Source organism: Heteronotia binoei, chromosome 13, assembly GCF_032191835.1.
Source record: "Heteronotia binoei isolate CCM8104 ecotype False Entrance Well chromosome 13, APGP_CSIRO_Hbin_v1, whole genome shotgun sequence".
Taxonomy (NCBI): Eukaryota; Metazoa; Chordata; class Lepidosauria; order Squamata; family Gekkonidae; genus Heteronotia; species Heteronotia binoei.
The window spans coordinates 24984622-25005703 of NC_083235.1; the positions used below are offsets into that span (position 1 = coordinate 24984622).

A 21082-nucleotide genomic window follows, 5' to 3' on the forward strand; every position below is an offset into this window, starting at 1 on the left:
TGGAAGCTAAGCAGGGTCGGCCCTGGTTAGTGTTTGGACGGGGGACTGCCAAGTAAGTCATGACCCAGAGGCAGGCAATGGCAAAACCACCTCTGAGCATCTCTCACCCTGAAAATCTCACGGGGTCACCCTAGGTCAGGCCCGTAGCCACAGCTAGGGGGGGGGGGGCTAGGCCCATCTACCCAACCCCCCCTTCCAACTATATGGCCTCTCCTTTTACTGTCTCGCTCTCGTCACCCCGCTCTCCCCACCGCCGCCATTGCTCTCCCCATCGCTCTCATGGCTACTGCTCTCTACACTGCCACTACTCTGGCGGCCCCCGATCTCCTCACCGCTTCGGCAGCCCCTGCCCTCCTCCATGGCACCTCCCCACTCCCTCCCACCCACCCACCTGGTAAAGCGCCGGCTCCTGAAGCTCTTTCAAGGAGGCCCCCCACCCCCGCCAATCAATTGATTGGCAGGAAAAGCAGCGCTAAGGTTGGTGGGCCCTATGCCAGCTTTCCAGCGCTCAGCACATTCAGCAATGGGGTGCTGGCGGTGGAAAGGACCGACTGGAGGGCAGGGTAGACAGAGCGGTGGGGAGATCAGGGGCCACCAAAGCAGCAGTAGCAGTGGAGAGAGTGGAGGCTTCCAGAGTGGGGGGCCCCTCCACCTAAAATTTTATTCCCTGGGCCCCCCCACCTAAAATTTTCTGGCTATGGCTGTGCCTTAGGTCACCTGTGACTTGATGGCAGAAAAAAAAAGTGGCTCTAAATCAGATGTTCATTGGATGGAACTTTCTCTCTTTAGAGAAAAAACTTCATCTAGGAGAGTTCTCACAGAAGGAGGACTGTAAAGATATCTTCCCAGCACAGGGCTACACAAAGTCAGCACTGCTGCAGAATTTAGCTGGTGCTACAATTTGGATATATTATGCAAATTGCATGCATTTGCCTTAGCGTTTTGAGTAATCCTGTCGTTTTTATTTTGCATGACTTCTAATGCATTTGCAGAGGGATAGAAAGGTTACTGAAGCTCTGCCTGTGACCAACAGAGATCCTTACTCAGCTGCCCTCTGGGCTCTTGAGACGTGAGAAGGCGTGGCTCACGTATTTTCAATCTGGCCTGTACATCCATAACAGCTACCAACTTGGCTTTTGTTTAACATGGGCTCCTACCTAGGGATGAATCCAGCAGAACTCTTCCTAGAAAAAAAGAGTTGGTGGAGCAAAATTGTTTCCTCCCCCCCCCCCCCCCATTGACAGCCTGCTATTTGGTTTGAAAATTCCTTAGTGTGTCAGGGCTTTTTTTGTGGCAGGAGCTCCTTTGCATATTAAGCCACACACCCCTGATGTAGCCAATCCTCCTGGAGCTTACAGTAGGCCTTGCACTAAGAGCCCTGTAAACTCCAGGAGATTTGGCTACATCAGGGGTGTGTGGCCTAATATGCAAAGAAGTTCCTGCTGCAAAAAAAGCCCTGCAGATTGTTGGGAGAGTTCTGCAAACAAAAGCATATGACATACAGAGCACTGAACTGGTGGAGGGGGGCTCTAAAGCTGGCAGGTCCTTCTAGCCATTGGTGGTGGTGGTGGGGCGGTAGGGTTCCAGATCCAGGTTGGGAAACTCCTCGAGATTTGGGGGTGGAGCCTGGAGAAGACAGGGAAATCAGTGGAGGTTCAGGGCCACAGAGTCTAACCTCAAAAGCATCTATTTTCTCCAAGGGAAGTGATTTCTGTAAACTCAAGATGAGCTGTAATTCTGGAAGATCCCCAGCTCCCACCTGGAGACTGGCAACCCCAGGGGACTCAGGTAAAATCAGCTAGCAGCAGCTTGTGTCAGAAGAGGCAATTTTGACCGGCTTCTCAGAAGGGAATTTTGGGTCCAAACCGCAGGCTGCTGGGAGGGAGAATTCACTCTGCTTTCTCCTTCCATGAAGTCTTCCTTTAGATCCAACCCATGAGGTTTTCAGGAAACTGAATTTGGTGCCCAGTGGTATTACATTCTTCTCTGTCCCTTCATTCCCACGGTATTCCTCCATGTAGAATGTATCACATGCCCGTATGATTTAACTGTGTCTTTTCTTGGGGAGGGGGTTGGAATGTACGGTGCCTAAGGCTTCTTTGATCTGTGCAGTCAGGTGTTTACTTATGAACAGCCCCTGCCAAAATACCTGCCTCTGTTGTCTTTTTGTTCAAAGGACTTCTCGCCTCAGAACTTCACAGGAATTGAAGAGCTACAAGGACAGAGAACTGATCGATGCCGTATAGTTAACCAGAATGTTTTTATTTTCAGAAGGCTCCAAGATGAAGCATTTTGCTCACTTTTTGCATTCCGCTTCTCTCTTATTGGGTGGGGCGAAGAGAGGGGCTACCTATTTTTGAAAGCAGCTTTTCATTACATTGGCCTTCTATGTGAGATGGGATGCTAGGATTTCCCCTTCATCTGAATCTACTGGCTTCTCCTTGGGAGAAAGTGGCAAATTTGCAGTCTTTCATGTAACGTGCTGTCAACTCCACCTTGGGGGTACAGCGTCGAAGCAAAGCAGTTGCTCCTGCCATGACTCCACCTCCCAAGAAAAGGCCAGTCCCTGTGCATCTCTTTGGCTATGGAGGGACTGTGGCTCAGTGGAAGAGCCTCTGCTTTGCATGCAGAAGGTCCCAGGTTCAATCCCTGGAATCTCCAATTATAGGATATGGGAATAGGTGAATAGTAAAAGACCCTGGAGAGCCACTGCCAGTCTAAGCCAGTTTGGTGTAGAGAGCCAGTTTGGTGTAGTGGTTAAGTGCGCGGACTCTTATCTGGGAGAACCGGATTTGATTCCCCTCTCCTCCACTTGCACCTGCTGGAATGGCCTTGGGTTAGCCATAGCTCTGGCAGAGGTTGTCCTTGAAAGGGCAGCTGCTGTGAGAGCCCTCTCAGCCCCACCCACCTCACAGGGTGTCTGTTGTGGGGGGAGAAGATATGGGAGATTGTAAGCCGCTCTGAGTCTCTGATTCAGGGAGAAGGGTGGGGTATAAATCTGCAATTCTTCTAAGTAGATAGTACAGACCTTGATGGACTGATAGCAGCTTCATGTGTGCTTGTGTGTGGAGGGGGGCACATCTCTGGATGGGACCACATTTGTCTGAATGCAGACACACTGACGCACTTACGCATATGATCAGATGTGTGGAGGGGTGGCATTTAGCAGAAGCTCCTTTGCACGTTAGACACACCCCCACGATGTAGCCAATCCTCCAGGAGCTTACGAAAAAGAGCCTTGTAAGCTCTTGGAGGATTGGCTACAACAGGGGTGTGTGGCCTAATATGCAAAGGAGCTCCTGCTAGAATTCCACCCCTGGATGCGTGCAGTAGATGCTGTGCATCCTGGGAGCAGGTGGCCATTTCCTTTGTCATCAACGCAGTTTGTCTCTAGGTTGGCGCCTACTCCCTTGCCCTGCATGCTGGCAGCTCAGGACGCCAGGTTGGAGAAAGGTGCTCATGGGGAGGGGACATGTTCTCCAAGAGATTTAAAGAACAGCTTGTCTCCAGTAGCTCTCCAACTCTTAAAAACTCATTAAAATCAAAAACGAAAATGGGGTGAATACTTCTACAGCCTCGTGGCTGGGAGTTTCTCAGCCCCACCCTCCCAGTGTGTTCCTTTCCTTCTCCCAGCTCTCAGGATGATTACAGTCACCTGATAAATGATCCTCTTTAGGTCATCTAGTCTTGCTACTCCCCCTTCCCCCCACTCTTTTCCATGGCTGGAAATTCCCTGCTGTTATCACTGCATCGGTCCCCTCGTTTGTATCTGGCCTTTAAGGAGGGAGTCCATAATTCACTAGCAACCGGCAAGTGTGTGAAGAACTTGGTCTCCCTACCCCCTTGGCAGCTTGTCGCGATGATTAATTGTGCCTGCTGGTGACGATTGGGGCTTTACTTCTCATTTAAATGGTTCCAGATTTAAATTCCAGGTGTTCCGTTTCCATGTGCTGCAGCTTGCTTTGCTTGGGTCTTCTTTGCAAGGTGCTTCCTCGCGCACAGCAATGAGCACTTGTTAAGGTGGGGGCTGAAGATGGGTGTATGAGGCCCTGTGTAGTGGATTAGCTCGGTTTTTATGGGGAAAGGCTGCTGTGGTATGGGAGTAGGTGTTTGGGGACTCATGCTCCCAAGTGGTCGGTTCCTGTTACTGATCATGAAAACCGCAAAACACAAAACAATGCTGGTACCTCTGCATATGCCCAAGATTTCCCAGGTATGAGGAAAAACATCACTTTGTAAACTGACCAAAAACTCCGTTACCCAGAAATGGACTGGATTAACAATGCTCCCAGACGTATTGAAAGTGCCTTAGAGTCTCTTAAAGGAAAAAAAGAAGAGACTGGGCGATTGCCCTGCCTACACCCATGAAAATTTGTACAATCCGGGAAGGAGGGGTTTGTGTGTGAGAGACAGTATGGTGGTGACAGCACAGGAAAGCTAACGCATTGCTTATCTTTGCCCATCCAAAGTTGATTTCCTTGCCAGTTCCCCAGCTTGACTAGGGGAAGAATCACATAAACAGGCCAAACAAGTACCCTCTTTTGTTCTGAGTCACTGCCTCTATATCAACATCTGAATAGCAAAATCGATCCAGACCTCTTACCTTGCTGCCCAGTGGCCTCTCAGGCTTGAGCAAGCCATCTCGTATTGACATTTGCATTCTCGTTCAAATAAGACTCATAAACAAAGGGTGGACAGAGACCTTTGGTTTTCATTGCAGTCCAGCTTCTAGACACTGCTGTCGTGGCCTATAAGTTTAGTCTTCTCAGTGCCTAGACCAAGACCAGTGTTTCCTGTAAGCTACAAAGTCTTGTGAGCAAAAATTTCACTTCGTGAGTTGTGGTTAGAGTTGTGAGCTGCTGGCATTAAAGTTCTGAGCTACTGCATAAATTATTGTGCTCTGGGGTCATCCTTCCTGAGCTAAGACAAAAATATGTGAGTTGGAGGCTAAAAATCTGTGAGCTAGCTCATGCTAACGCAGCTTAAAGGGAACATTGACCAAGACCCTTCTCATCTCAAGCAATGAAGACAATGTGTTTGGAGGTTGCAAAGATGATGCGTAGCTTAAATTCTTATAATTGCTGGTGGGGGTCGTCCTTGTGTTGCCAAAGCAGCAACCAGTGTTGCAATGGAGGAGAGGGAGGAAGGACGTGGGGACAATCTGGTCTCATTTTCCTAAGTGGCTAGGGCATGTTGCCCCCAAATCCGATAAACCCTCACATACATTAGAAATGGACAGCCAAGAAGCATAGGATAAGAAGCTGCTCCCCTGTTGGTGTGCAGAGAGCAATAAGAGTTCATGGCAGTGTCCAAGCTGGCATGGTGAAGATGAAAAACAACATGGAGAATGCATATGGAGCAGAGGTCCATCAGTGGCTATTAGCCAGAACAGATGAAGCTCTCTGTCTGGGGCAATGATGCTCTGTATTCTTGGTGCTTGAGGGGCAACAACAGGAGGGCATATGTTGGACCTCATGATGACACCTGGGTTTTGGCCACTGGGGGAGTTTTCCTGTCGTTTTATAGAAGCAAACAATGACACTGGGGTAACCTGGTCAATCACTGCTACTGTCATCACCCTGTCTAGTTTTTTTTTTTGGTTGGTTCAAGATTTTGCAGGATTCTGAGCAGGTGGCACCCTTCCCACCCCCTCACCCATGTGTCTCACTACCTGGCTCAAAAGGCCTCCTGCTGCCCATCTGCACTGCCCACAGCCCTGTCCCTGGAAAGTGCTGTTGTAAAGTGAGTCCAGCCACCTCTAAATCAACCAAGAACACTTTATTGCAAGAAGAAACAGTCACAAACAACACCGGCACTTCACTCATTATGTGCACTGTGGCTGTTAAACACGCCCCCTTTCATCGGCAACAGTTACTCCTATTGGCTCATTCCAGAATCCCTCATTTGCATCTCTGTTACAAGTTGTTACATGCCTCACATCCCGATTGGCCAGTTCTTCCAGGCTTCAGGATCCTGGTTTGCAAGGAGTGCCTGTCTCAAGCTCAGGCAACAAGAACCCAGTGAGATGCCATACATAACAAGTGCGTGCAGCTGGATGCATGGGTGGTGCAATGCAAGTAAGCAGGCAGGGAAATGGCAGCAGGAACAGATCATGCCAGAAACCCTGGGCTTTGGCAGCTGCTCTGCCTGAGGGAATGCTGAGGCCGGCCCTGCATTTAATGCATTGCAATACAAAGGTTAAAAGCAAACACGCTAAGGTGCTTTATACTGCTGAGCTTTAAGGCTTGAGAACAATCAGCGCCTGCCCTGTAAATTCTGATCACAACTGATTTTTGAGGCAAAACTTTTGCAGGGCTTGTCAGATGCTTAGCCAAACTCGCGCGGAAGCTGAAGTATTGCAATAAGCTCTGCTTTAGTCAAGCAACGCCTGGCTTTGTGAAGCTGTGCCGCTTGCTGCTTCTTTGTTTTCAAATTAATGTGTGGAGCTGGTGAAGTTGTTGCAGTATCGATCTAGGAGAAAAGCCGCACTTAACAATGTTTATCTTAATGTGCGATATAGCATCGTTTATCCCTTCGCATGAAACGGATTGTAAGCAGCCTAAGTGGAAGATGGGGTTTCAGTGTCAAGAGAAGACCCAGGGCTGCGCACAGCTATCCTCCCCAACGTTGGATTGTTCCAAATGCAGTATACAGCACAGTTATCCAGCCCGGGAATAAACTGACTAGAAAGGAATCTGCCCAGATGACTCACACAGAGACACAGGGGCAGCATTCTCTGGAGGGATGATCCTTGGAGTTCATAGAAGCCTTTAAATTATTTTCTGGATTTAATTCTTCCCGTGCCTCAGTGTACCCCAACGATACACTTTTGGATTTACTGTGTTAAAGAGACAAAATCTCTGAGTTTTGGCCCTTCCTGCTCCTCAAATCTAACAAGTTTCAATACAGTGGATAAAAATGCTCAGGAGCGAGAGAGAAAAGTCCACTCCCACCCCCAGCTCTTTGCACCACAGGGATGCTTTTGCCTCCTTGCAGGAAAGGGGGGGTGGGGGCCAGGTGGGCCTGCATTTGGAGCAGAATGGGGTGGTATCATCTCAAGGTGGTCAAACATTGCATGCAAAGAGAGTCGCTTTTTAAATGCTCCTCCAGTAAAAATTCCTTACAAATAATTTTTATTAAAAATAGCACATCACAAGGAAGGGTTCTAACCAGCCCACTGTGTGTGGTGCTAGTTTTCCATTTACAAAGAACTATTAATCTAGATTCTAGAGAATTTTGCCAGACAGAATCACACTACTGTTGTCTGACGTGGTGCAGTCCCTTCAGCTACCGCAACCCTGTGATATTTCATTTACACCCTCATTCTGCTGCCTGCCTAGACCAGGCCTAAGCCTTGCCCCATAGAGTTGTGGGGACAGAATGCCTACGCTTTAATCTGTATCTTCAAGGGTTGGGATCGCCAGGGCTGGTGCATGGGAGTAGGGAAAGTAGGCAGTTGCCTAGGGCGCCACCTGGCCTAGGGGGCACCACCGGGTCCCCCTCCGAGACACACAACTCTGGCTCCTGACCACTGTCACCTTCTCCCATCTTCTCCCATCACCAAGCTGCCCTCAGCAAAGCAAAGCCACCCCTGTCCCCGATGTGCAACTTGGCCTCCCACCTCATCCTATCCCACCACCCTCCTTCCTGGCATGGCCGGCAAGCACTTATTCTCACAATTTTTTTTTTATTACATCACATTTTTTTTTGAAAAATTAAAATTAAAAATTAGTAAATTAGAAATGTGAAAAGTTTCAAGTTTGGCACTCTTCATTTTTCCTATATTTTTTAAATAATGGGGGGAGGGCACTACTGGGTGATTTGCCTAGGGCATCAGAAAGCCTAGCATCAGCCCTGGGGATCTCCCAATTTCAGGGGGTTCTCCCTACTATGTATCAGCTGGCTGGTTGGGGAAACCCTGCCCCTAAATGCAATTACATCATCAGAAGTGATGTCATTGCATCAGGGACACTCTTTTTTGGCAAAACTCTATGGTTTAATCCCAGTTCTGCTATAGAGTTTGCACCCAAACTAGAATGTCCCTGATGAAATGTCATCACTTCTGGGTGACATAGTTGCATTGGGGATGTGCATGATGTCCCCGCCCACACCGAATACTGGATTGAAGAGGGGACCTAGAAACTGTAATCAACATCCTATCAGGTGATTCAAATAGAGGAATGGACATAAGAACATAAGAGAAGCCATGTTGGATCAGGCCAATGGCCTATCCAGTCCAACACTCTGTGTCACACAGTGGTCAAAAAAACTAGGTGCCATCAGGAGGTCCAATATTGGGGCTAGGACACTAGAAGCCTTCCCACTGTCCCCCCCCCCCCCACACACACACACAAGTGCCATGGCTTAATAGTAGAGCATTTGCTTTGCATATGAAGGTCCTGGGTTCAATTCTACACCTGTGACTAGGGTTTCCAATCCCCAGGTGGGGGCAGGGAATCCCTTGGTTTGGAGGCCCTCCCCCTGCTTCAGGGTCATCAGAAAGCGGGGGGAGGGGTGGGACATGTCTGCTGGGAACTCTGTTATTCCCTATGGAGATTTATTCCCATAGAAAATCATGGAGAATTGATCTGTGGGCATCTGGGGGGGGGCTGTTTTTTGGGGTAGAGGCACCACATTTTCAGCATAGCATCTAGTGCCTCTCCCCAAACTACCCACCAAGTTTCAAAAAGATTGGAACAGGGGGTCCAATTCTATGAGCCTCAAAATAAGGTGCCTCTATCCTTCATTATTTCCTATGGAAAGAAGGAATTGAAAAGGTGTGCCATCCTGCTGCCTCCCACTATCAATGTCTTAATATATGGGATAGAGAAAAAAGTAGTTATTAATGATATAAGAAACTGAATATATTGTCATATGTTACTAATAAAAATTGAAACAAAAAGAAAAGGTGTGCCGTCCCTTTAAAAGTGATGGCCAGAACTCCCTTTGGAGTTCAATTATGCTTGTCACAGCCTTGATATTGGCTCCACCCCCTAAGTCCCCAGATATTTCTTGAATTGGACTTGGCAACCCTACCTGTGACTCACCCAGGAGACCTGCTGCCAGTCAGAATAGACAACACTAACCTTGGTAGAGCAATGACCTGACTCAGTATTCAGATGGAAAATTAATGTAGAGGTCCTCAACCTTTTTGAGTCTGTGAGCAGCTACAGAATTTTGACAGAGGGTGGTGGGTACAGCCACAAAATGGCTGCTGTATAGGGTTGCCAAGTCCCCCTCTGGCCACAGGTGGGGGATGGGTGCTACGCTGCAGGAGGTGGAGCCAGCCACAAGATGGCTCTTATCACTCAACTTCAGTCACACAGTGAAGATCCTTCTACTGTGGCGGCACCTGTTGTCAAAGCAATATTTAAAAAAAAAAATCTGAACGGACAAATTTTCAGCAGCCAATCAGAAGGCTGGCCCCACCCACTTTCTGACAGCACTTGGTGGGTACCAGGAACGGTGTCAAGGGGCACCTTGACTTCCCCGCAGGCTCCATGTTGGCAATCCCTGAAGTAATGTGTGATTCTGCTCTCTCCCTGGAGAAACGCTGCTGGTCTGAGTAGACAATAGTGATCATGAGGGACTTGGGTTCTGGCCCCATTAGTGTCCTGGCCCCAATGATGGACCTCCTGATGGCACCTAGGTTTTTTGGCCACTTTGTGACAGAGTGTTGTACTGGATGGGCCATTAGCTTGATCCAACATGGCTTCTCTTATGTTCGTATGGACCGATGGTCTGATCCAGTATAAGGCAGCTTCATGTGTGTTCACTATCTCCACCCTATGTATAATGCTATAAAACTCTAACTGTATCCCCTTAGTTATTTGAGGGGCTGTGGTTCACGGGCAGAGCATCTGTTTGGCATGCAGAAGGTCCCAGGTTCAATCCCTGGCACCTCCAGTTAAAAGGATCAGGTAGGAGGTGATGTGAAAGACCTCAGCCTGCGACCCTGAGGAGCCACTGCTGGCCCGAGTAGACAATACTGATCAGAGTTACCAGCCTCCAGGTGGGGCACCTCCAGTTAAAAGGATCAGGTAGGAGGTGATGTGAAAGACCTCAGCCTGTGACCCTGAGGAGCCACTGCTGGTCCGAGTAGACAATACTGATCAGAGTTACCAGCCTCCAGGTGGGGCCTGGAGATCTCCCACTTTTACAACTGATCTCCAGCCGGCAGAGATCAGATCCCCCAGAAAAAATGGCTGCTTGGAAGGGTGGCCTCTATGGCCTTGTACCAGGCTGAAGCCCCTCCCTTCCCCAAACCCTGCCCTTGCCTGGCTCCACCCCCAAAGTTCCCAGGTATTTAACAGCACAGACCTGGCAATCCTAATACTGACTCTTTGAGGGACCAAGGGTCTAATTCAGGAAAAGCTTCAAGTGTTCATGGTGTAATTCTCCCACTGTCTGCACGGCGGCTACAGATCTCTAGAACGTGGTGGTCCTACCAAGCTGCTGAAAAACCATCCTCATCTTTTCTTGGGAGCAGAGTTGCTGATGGAGGCCAAAGGAGAGGGGATGGTTCAGTTTCCAACTGGCTTCCCTCTCTCTCCCTCTCTCTCTTCGCTTGGCCTGGAGGCTGGATGCTTTTCAGAGCGATTCTGACGCCACCATCCCTTAAACCAGCAACAAACTCTATTAGCTGCTTCTGCAAATTGGATTTGTTCAACGCGATTGGATTTTGCCTCTGGCCTGTGTGGCTTTGTTGGGGAGGGGCAGCGGAGCTAGGGGGTGGTCACTAATAATAGTGAGCGCTGCATTTCTCTCCACAGCCCTAGCAGAATGGCAATTTGCTCCTCAAAGGCTGCACAAAACTACAGGGTTTTTTTAAGGGGGAGGGAAGGAGACAACAGGTGGTGGCTGCCCACTGCAGAAGTTGTGGTCTTTTCTGTTCCTTTCCCACACCTTTCAGAACCAAGAGGAAAAGGCAGATCCAGCTCAGAAGATACATAGGGACTTTGGGGGGTAGAGGCAGGAGACTTTCCCATTGCCTAAAATAAAAATGCAGCAGTGCAGTCCCCCTGGATACAGTCTTCATTTCCTTGTTCCCCAGCAGCTGGCTGCACTTCTGCTAAATGAAAGTGAACACACACACTCATAAAGCAGCCAAAATAAATACAGGGCGTTTTCGCACTGACCTTAATCAGCAGCGACGTCCCTCTTCACCGCGCAGGATCTGAGCGGATTTCGCACCAATTGCTGCGGAGCACCCGGAAGAGCCGCAAAGTCCCGCGGCTTTTGAGGCACAAATGGAAACCGCCAAAAAGCAGTTTCCATTTGCCCACAGTTTTGCAAGAAACTCTTTTGTGATCTCACTGGGGCAACTTACTCAAGAGCTGCTGAATGTAACCTGCTGTATTTCTACCAACTTCTGCAGACTAACACAGGAAAACAAAAAGTTCTAGTTTACCCTTTACTATGCAAATGACTTCTAAAGGAATGTAAACCAAAGGGAGAGACTGGGCTGGTTTCCTTTCGTTTCTCTGCTGAGGTCTGGAATCTTGTCAGTTTTGCTTAAGGTTGATTTCCATGAGACGAAGTACTTGGTGCCTGCTCTTCTCAGCCCACTCTGGATCAGGACATGGTGCAGAAAGCACTTTAGCTTCCAGCCTTTGCTCTGCCACTGGGCAAACTAGGCAATTGCCTAGGGCGCCAGCCTTCTGGGGGTGGCAAATTGGGTGCCCCCCATGTGACTCGGTGACCTTATCAGTGCAGGTGTGGGTGTGTGCCAGAAGTTAGCCTTGCCTAGGGTACCAGACAGTCTAGGGCCACATTGTTTGTTACCCCAAAGAGAAATGGCGGTGACGGGGTTATTAAGATCTGTTGCTGTAAGTTACATAGTCACGTGGTCTTTTGCAATGGGCCAAGCAGTTCCTTCCCCTGTTTCTGTTGGGTGTTTGTGTATGTTTGGGGGAGACTTTTCTGTGCTGCAGTCCTAGAAGTGGTGCACTTGGGAAGAGAGGAGTGGAGAATGCGTGAGTATGACTGTGATGTAACTAGTAACAAAGGAAGAGAACGTGGAAGTCAAGCACTGATTTCCCACTAGTCTTACCTTGCTCTCGCTCTCACTCTCCTCAGTGGAGCTTCCGTCGAATTTCGCACAAGCTGTCCTGAGGCTGCAACTCGCTCTGCCTCTTTCGCACGGCAAACAAGATCCTCTAAAACCCAGTTTCTGTTTGCAGTGGGAAAAAGGCCAAGCAAGTTGCAGGCCCAGGACAGATAGTGGGCGTTTTCCCACAGAGCTTACCTCGGAGCGACGTCCCTCTTCACCGCGCAGCGTCTGCGCGGATTTCCCACCAACTGCTCCGCATAACCAGGAAGAGCCGCGGCTTTTGCGTCGCTAACGTAAACTGGTTTTTAGTGGTTTACATCTGCAACGCAAAAGGTCCGGCACTTCCTGGTTATGCGGAGCAGTTGGTGGGAGATCTGCGCAGACGCTGCGCGGTGAAGAGGGACATCGCTCCGAGGTAAGCTCTGTGGGAAAACGCCAAGTGTGAAATCCAATGGAAGCCCCACAGAGAAGTGGAGCATTAGAGTGGCGTAAGGCTAGTGGGAAATCAGTCAAGGTTTTTTTCTCTGCCCTGGAAGCCCTCCTTTGAAATCCTTGCAGTCATTCAGTGACAAGAAATCATTCTACAGATGCCTGAAGGGATCATCCTCCTTGTGACCATTTCACATATTCCAAGGTCAAATCCTGGCACATGTTCTTGGGCTCCGCCCTCCTTGGCCAGGGCTCAACTAAAAGCCTTGGTATCTATGTGTGGTCCCTTTGAGCATCTGCCTCAACTGCATGCACGGATCCTTTTCACTTGGGTACACTCAAAACAGAGGTATACATTTCTATATTTGCACAAGATTTAGTAACCATAATCTGGGTGTGCGATCACACACTTCAGAATAAATGGAATGTACACAGCCACATGTGCTATTCAGGTGCTAATATAACTACTCAAAGGCTCATAGGTAAACAGAAGCATTGCCCAGATGTACAAATTCCAGCACCCTACCTATTGTTGAGAAAGCCCAGATTGCTCATGCGACACGCCCCTCCCCCGGTAAATCTTGTAGCCAGAACTCCTTTGCATATTAGGCCACACACCCCTGATGCAGCCAGTCCTCCAATAGCTTACAGTAGGCCCTGGAAGAAGAGTCCTGTAAACTCCAGGAGGATTGGCTACATCAGGGGTGTGTGGCCTAAATTGCAAAGGAGTTAATTCCTAATGTCCTTCTCCACCCAGGCTAAAAACCTAGATTTCTGTCTCTCTTAGAGGTAGCACTTACTTTAAGACCTCAGTCAGCACGACCAGCTCTGGGATCTACTTTCTGGTGTTGTGCTTTCTCTGTAGGAATGGTAAATCTGAGCGTGGGAGACAGGAAATGTAGCAAATGGGGGTCAGGGATGATTGCAGGAAGGGGGCTGGAAAATACTGAACTGAGAAGCCTCCGTCTGGACCCACAGGGAACACGATACCTCCCCTCCTCTTGTTCTCACCCTCCCCCCTCCACCGCCTTTAATGAACAAAGCATTTGTTATTGCATTACCCAGAGGCATTTCACAGATAATATATTTCCCACCCCCACCCCCTTCGCTTCTGTTGGAGAGGCTGTAGCTGTCTTATTGGCGATCATTGGTGTGGTACTTGTGCCTCATACATAGGCAGGCAGACAGGAACGACTGAAGAGCTTGGCATGTACACGATGCAAGTTTACAGGCCCAGCAAAGGCGAAGAAGATGTGTCCAAGCAGAACAGCAGGTGGTCCCTTCCTTGAACACAGTTGGAGTGGGAAACTTTCTGTGGAGGCGAATTCAGAAGTCTGGCCGGTCCTTCTTCAGGGTCTTGTAGTCTGTGGAGACGGCGATGAACTGGGGAAGAAAGTGTCCCTGATGAATGACCATTTGCTTTCACTGTCCCCAGAGGTGGAATTCTAGCAGGAGCTCCTTTGCCTATTAGGCCACACACCCCTGATGTGGCCAATCCTTCAAGAGCTTACAGGGCTCTTCTACTGTAAGCTCTTGAAGGACTGGCTACATCAGGGGCAGTGGCCTAATAGGCAAAGGAGCTCCTGCTAGAATTCCACCACCGACTGTCCCACTAAAAAACCACAGTGGCATGAAGAATGAATGTTCTCCTTTAAGATGCCCTCCATGGAGGCTTCTAGAGATATTCTGACGGACCATCTCTCCCCACAACTCCCTGTGTGCCAAACATAGTTCTCTTAGTTGTCACCTTCTGGTTCCCCCCCCCCACACACACACACCTTCCTGATAAGTTGTTGCCTGCCTGGGTCTACCAGAGCATGCTCAAGGCTCTCTGAGGTATGGTACTGTCCTTAGCAGTATGTATGGAGGAGAGGCTGGGTGCGGTCACACTAGAGATTTGGCCTGACCTAGCTATGCCTCCCTCCAGATTTAATGTACACAATTACACATGCCCATCTGCCTCTCGGGTCTCACCCATACCTACCTCGTCTTAGGATGGGCTCGGACTGGATTAAACAGCTACCAGGAACTTCCCAGTAGCAAGCCTCTAAAATGTATGTAGGGCATGTTTCCCGGCTGTCTGAATGGCTGGGCATGCGCTGCACCTGCTCTGCATGTGCAAGAGCAGTCTGAATTCTCCTCTTGTGTGTGTGCAGCTTGTGTCTCTCTTGGCAGCAGGCTGGGGGCTGTGTGAATGCTATGGCATGCATCAAAGAGAACTGGCTTTCTCAGAGCCAGAATACTGTCGCACCAAATCTCTTGTGTGATCTCACTTGCTGTCAGCCATTTTTCTTCTATTTTATTTTATTTTATTTTATTTTATTTTATTTTATTTTATTTCTTTTATTCTATTTTTAGCCCATAGAACAAGCTTTTCTTCTTAGGAGCCCTTTTGGGATTTGAACTGTAGGCATTTTCTTTGGGGGAGGGGATTAATAGTTTTTTTTTTCTTGTACTGTGATTTTAATTTCGATTTGTAAACCACATTGAACCACAAGGGAAAGGTGGGCTATAAATATGTAAATAAACAAATGCCACCCTCACCCCAGCTGAAATTGTCACAATTCTGGTATTAATTGTTGAAAATAACAACAACACTTCCAGCCGCCCTCCCCCACCCCCCTGAGCTGGTGTTTCCCTCACATATGGACAAACTCCCTCACATACCTTGTACTGGTCAGTTGGGCTTAGTTTGTTCCATGGTTCTGGATTGCCGTTCTTGTCCCAACTGAAAGAAATGAGAGTAGTAACTTAAGTGTGAAAAGTGTAATCAGGACTGGGCACTCAGACATGCTGTACTCATATAAGCTCCTATCTCAGAGTAGAATTTGATTTACTCTCCCCCTCATTAATATTCGAGGATTGCTAATTTCCACGTGGGGCATGGAGATAGGGTTGCCATCTCTGGGAACTACCTGGAGATTTTGGGAGTGAAGCCTGAGGAGATGGGTTCCCAGCCTCCCACTGGGGGCGGGGCTTCCCCTGATCTTGAGGCCTCCAACCCATCCACACAGAATTGGCAGGTGGGGAAGCCCCACCCCCAAAGAGTGCTGACAGTGATGTGCCCGGCAAGATCATGTCACCTGGAAGTGACATAATTATGCCAGGCAGGTCGCATGAGGATGCTCTAGCATTTGGTACAAAACTCTATGGAAGTCCTCCCACCAGCAGCCAGGTAGGACCTGGCAACCATACTGAAGAGAGTGGGGTTTGGGGAGGGAAGAGACTTCAGTGGGGTATAATGCCATAGGGGCCACCTTCCAAAGTAGCCATTTTCTCCAGGTGAACTGATATCTATTGCCTGGAGATAAGTTGCAAAGTAGGAGTTCTTCAGTCACCACTTGAAGGCTGGAAATCCTGCATGGAAATCTCCTGGAATTAAAACTGATCTCCAAAGATCAGTTCTCCTGGAGGAAAAAAAAAAGGTTGCTTTGGAGAATCGTATCAGTGCAGGGCTTTTTTTGTAGCAGGAACTCCTTTGCATATTAGGCCACCCACCCCTGATGCAGCCAATCCTCCAAGAGCTTACCATAGGCCCTGTAATAAGAGCCCTGTAAGCTCTTGGGGGACTGGCTACATTGGGTTGTGTGGCCCAATATGCAAAGGAGTTCCTGCTATAAAAAAAGCCCTGGGCCACCAAAAAAATAAATGAGTGTTTAAGTAATTTATTATGAGGGAGACAAACATGTGCTTTGACAGACACAAAGCTGTGCACATGTGCCCAGCCTCTCTGGCACATGTGTACCGATTCACGTTTTCCTCCTGTAATGTGTGAACTAACTCTTATTTCCCCCACCCCACACACACACTTCCTGTCTGCAATCACAGACCCATGAGGGTGTTTGCTACTTGGCTGCTCACTCCTGGTTCCTTAACAAGTAATGGGATGTGCTAACAAGATGATGGTTGTAAGCCACAAACTGCCAGGTCTTGTTACAATCTTCCTTTGTCTACTACACTAACCATATAATCAATGTGGGAAAAAGCTTCTTCTTTTTTTGTCCCCAAATTGCCTTTTGACATATAAAAGTATTAAAACAAGAACTCAGCTGAAAGCATTAGTCTGCTGGGGGTGGGGAGGGGACAGAATCTAGAAAATCCCACCCCTACTCCAACCATTTCATTTGGAGGAGAGTTTCTTGGTTACCATGGGCCAGGGCTTTTTTTTTGTAGCAGGAACTTCTTTGCATATTGGGCCACGCACCCCTGATGTAGCCAGTCCTCCAAGAGCTTACAGTAGGCCCTGGACGAAGAGCCCTGTAAGCTCTTGGGGGATTGACTGCATCAGGAGTGTGTGACCTAATATGCAGAGGAGTTCTTGCTACAAAAAAGGCCCTGCCATGGGCCACCCTCCCCCAAAAATCTGTGGGTTCTAGATCAAATCAAGCCTTAACTCTCCTTAGAAGCGAACATGATTATACTGAGGCTGTCTGACTTTGGTCACTTGATGAGAAGATGAGAAAAGACTACAATGCTATGGAAAACTTGAAGGCAGCAGGAAAAGAGGCAGACCCAACCTCCATCGAAGGAAGCCGCAGCCCTCAGGAACTGAGCAAGGCTGCTAATGATAGAATGTTTTGGAGGTCATTAATTCATAGGATTGCCGTAGGCTGGAAAAGACCCAACATGAGATGGATGGACTCCTGCAAGGAAGAACTCATAGGACTGCCAGAGGTTGGAAATGACTTGACACACTTCAGCCATTAAGTACTCAGCTGTAATCTGAACCACGCCAGGGACTCCATGCGATATATATTTGGTGAGAATCTGTGGTTTGGAATTAATTGCTGGAACTAAATCATCATTTTGTGAAAATTTGATTTTCAGAATTGCAAATTTCATTTGTATTGCAAATTTCATTTATGGGAAACTTTTGTTATTCTGGCTAGGGGAGAGAAAATATGAATTGAGGACTGCAATGAGTCCTAGAATTGGAAGGAGCCTATAGGGCAACTCCATGTTGGATTCAGGAACTCCAAAGTTTCAGTATGCCTGACAGACAGGGTTGGCAACTAGTGGGGGAGGGCTGGAGGCAGGGATGCAAGGGGGAAAACAACAGCAGTTGTAGCAACATGACATTTACAGTAAAAAAAAAAAACATGAGAGATTAGTAGCTCTAGCAATCACCATAACTCTATGTTTACAGCAATTCCTAGAGCTACTCTACTGATTTTTAACCAAATGTTAAAATCCACATGTGTAGTTGTGAGTTTTTGAAATAAAATTATCCTACCACCTCTCTGAGTGGTGCTAGCCTATAGGAGCAGTGTGCTGCTCTTCCCTGATCATGGAAATGGAACATCTACTAACAGATGTCATCCCATCCTCTGCTTAGAGACCTCCAAAGGAAGAACGCATCACTCCCCTAGGAAGTCGGTTCTATTGCTAAATATCCAGGTTTTTAGAAAAATTGGTAATTGCTATAATGCTACTGCTAAATTTTAAAAATGACAAGAACAAAAAAGACCTGGGGCAGCACCATCTGACTGCAGTTTTCCCCTAAAGATCAGACCACATTTCTGGAGAATCAGAACAAAACGGAGAAAAGTCTTGAAAGTGGATGTTTAGAAGATGCTCAACTCTCCCCAACTCCAGAAGATGCTCAACTCTCCCCAACTCCAGTAGGGACACCAAGCTAGAACTAAACTTCCATGTGGAAGAAACCAAGGGCTTTATAGGTCAGAACCAAGACTTGGAATTATACACAGAAACAAACTGGTAGCCAGCAGTGGAGATATTTCAGTATAGGAACTATATGTTCAGTATTGCATTCCCTGGCTAGTAACTACCAGTGTAAACTGGTTTAGGAGCCACTTTCCCTTTTTTCAGGGAATCAAGTTGGGGGACTTTGGGGGGGGGGATTAAGGTCCCCCAACAGTCGATTCTTCACCTCTCATGATAGTACAATTCCTGGAATAAACAGATCTAACTTTGCAGGGTGGATATGCTATTCCCAGTCAGGGATGATAAAGGCTAGAGAGAGCATAGGTGTGATTCTGCAGAAGTGCGCAGTTTATATCCACTTAGTGTTCTGGCATGGTGAAGAAAATGTAAGGCATTAAAATCAGTGTTGATGGAAACTTCCAATCATGAGAAACAGCAAGCAAAATGAATAAAGAAATAAATCTGGATTTTTTTTTTAAGCACAGAGAATTGTGCAAGAAAAAGGTGCAGAATTGTGCAGTGGCAGCATCACGCAGAGTAGGAACAGTGTGTGAATGTGCCATATTTGTCCCTTCCCACCCCATTTTTTCACATTTTTAGCACACTTTTCATGCCCTCCATGTGCATACAGCCTTAAATTGAAATAGATGGTGCAAAATAGGTTGTAAGGTGCACCAAGTGCTGCTAGGGGAGAAAAGCCCCAAAGAGGACTATTCTGCCTTTTGTAGCAGTCCAAGCTCTGCTCACAACCTGAGTTCGATTCCAACAGAAGCTGGATTCAGATGGCCGACTCAAGGTTGACTGGGGAAGGCAATGGCAAACCACCCCATAACAAAAAGTCTGCCAAGAAAATGTTGTGATGTGACATCACCCCATAGGTCAGTAACAACTCGGTGCTTGTACAGGGAACTACCTTTACCTTTATGGATGCTTCAGAGAAATAGACAAGAACTTGGGGTTCAGTGATGAGGAACTTGGCTCTCAATGGCCATTCCCATGTTTTGTCAAACCCATGGAAAGAACTGCATGATGATAGGTTTCAATTTCCATGGAGTTGTCTGATGCTTAACCCCACTCCCCAAACATCAGTATTGTATACTGTTTCTATTTGCTGCACCGTCCTGCGGCATGTGATACGCAGCGGAGGTGGAGGAGCAGAAAACTATTCTTGGAGAGCTGTTTTACATCCTTCTCATTATCTACCTTTTTTTCCTGAGAACACACTTTACGCATTTTTGTTCTTTTCAGACTATTCCAGATCCTGCAGGGCCAGCCTGAGCAACTTAAAAATAAACCAAACCTTTTAAAATGTTCTAAAGGTTGGGCTTTAGCCATTTTACCTGCACACCACAGAATAACCATGCTGTTCTCCATTTCACTCTGTTGCTCATTCCATATTCTTCAGTATCCCTCAATAACCAAAAACAGGTTACGGATCTTCTTTAATATGTATATTCTGCTGGAAGTACGTGGCTGAATAGAACTAGATTGGCGACTGTCCCAAAATTCTACTAATGACTGTCAATCTTGCATTTTTTTAGTCTTTTTTATTGCTGTCTGATGCAACTCCTATTCTCAGAAGAAGGGTATCCCAGAGGGTATATATCAATTCCCTTCTAGTAAGACTTTTGTCCTTACAAGATTGATGAGCAGTCAACATGGTAACTGACACAAGCTGAGCAATTTTTTTAAAGCCTAAAATATTTTGTCGTCTGAGACAGAAAAGCCAAAGAGTACCTTGGTGCACTGATTTTTATTTATCTCATGCTCCTCCCTCCCAACATGGGCCTAAAGCAGCTTGCAACATCACTCTCTCCTTCTCCATTTTTATCCCCACAATGCCCCTGGGAAGCTGACAAAGCTGAGAAAGAGTAACTGGCCCAAGGGTACCCTGCAAACTTCCATGACTAATGGATATAAACTACAGCAAAAGACCTCTTGTCTAAATATGAGGAAGAACTTCCTGATGGAGAAGTGCGTTTGACATCGTAGGGGTACCAGCCTCCCTTCAGATGGGACCAGGCGATCCCCCAGAATCCTCCTTCCTTGGCCCGGGTCTTGGGTAGATGAAAGAGGCAGCGTGGCCTTGCTCCCGACTGCCTCCCCCGCAAGAGGAGGCGGTCTCTGAGTGAGCCCACTCTCCTCTGGGTCTGACTAGGAAGCTGGGCTTGGAGGAGAGCACACACTGGCATGCAGTCCCGCCACTCTCAGCTTCCCAGGTCTGTGACCCAGGAAGCTGAAAGCGGTGGAGCGGTAGGAGAGGGTGCCTGAAGTCGTCCTGTAGGTGAGGTGGTGCCCGAGGCAGCCGCCTATCTCGCTTACTCCCACCCACTGGCCATGCTGAAGGCCATGGCTTTCCTTATTGAGTAACCCATCTTGTGGTGTGCCTTTCTGTTTTCCTGCTGCCTTCAGCTTTCTTAGCAGCACTATCTTTTCCAGTGACTCTTCTCAGAATGTGACCAAAGTACAATAGCCCCAGTTTAGTCATTTCATTTCCTACAGAGAGCTGAGGCTTGATTTGATCTGGAACCCACTTATCTTTTTGGCAGTTCATGATATTAAAAGAATCTCTCTTCCACCACTACATTTCAAATGAATCAAATTGTCTTCCTGTCAGTTTTCCTCATTGTCCAACTTTCGTTCCCTTACATAGCAATGGGGAATACTATGGCATGAATGATCTTGATCTTGGTTGGCAGTGACACATTTTTCCACGTAAGAACAGGGCTTTTTTTGTAGAAAAAAGGCAGCAGGAACTCACTTGCTTATTAGGCCACACCTCCTGATGTCACCATTGTTCCACAAGGGCTTTTTTGTCGAAAAAGTACAGCAGGAACGCATTTGCTTATTAGGCCACACCCCCTGATGTCACCATTGTTTCACATAGGGCTTTTTTGTAGAAAAGGTCCAGCAGGAACTCAGCCTCTTAGCCTTGTT

The 21082-nt window shown here is 47.7% G+C and overlaps 1 protein-coding gene and 1 non-coding gene across 2 annotated transcripts in view; one reads left to right on the forward strand and one right to left on the reverse strand.

Moving 5' to 3' along the window:
- Positions 1–2586: 2586 nt before the first annotated feature.
- TRNAA-UGC (transfer RNA alanine (anticodon UGC)) lies at positions 2587–2661 on the forward strand. Its single transcript has one exon. It is a non-coding gene; the product is annotated as a tRNA-Ala (tRNA).
- Positions 2662–12837: 10176 nt separating this feature from the next.
- The window catches only part of NDUFA4L2 (NDUFA4 mitochondrial complex associated like 2), a 66721-nt gene continuing 58476 nt past the window's right edge, over positions 12838–21082 (reverse strand). Inside the window, exons 3-4 of the mRNA XM_060252932.1 lie at positions 15149–15209; positions 12838–13864 (exon numbers count right to left, since the gene is read on the reverse strand). Coding sequence (XP_060108915.1) covers positions 13808–13864; positions 15149–15209 — 118 coding nt within the window. The 3' untranslated portion in view covers positions 12838–13807. The remainder of the gene's footprint in view (positions 13865–15148; positions 15210–21082) is intronic.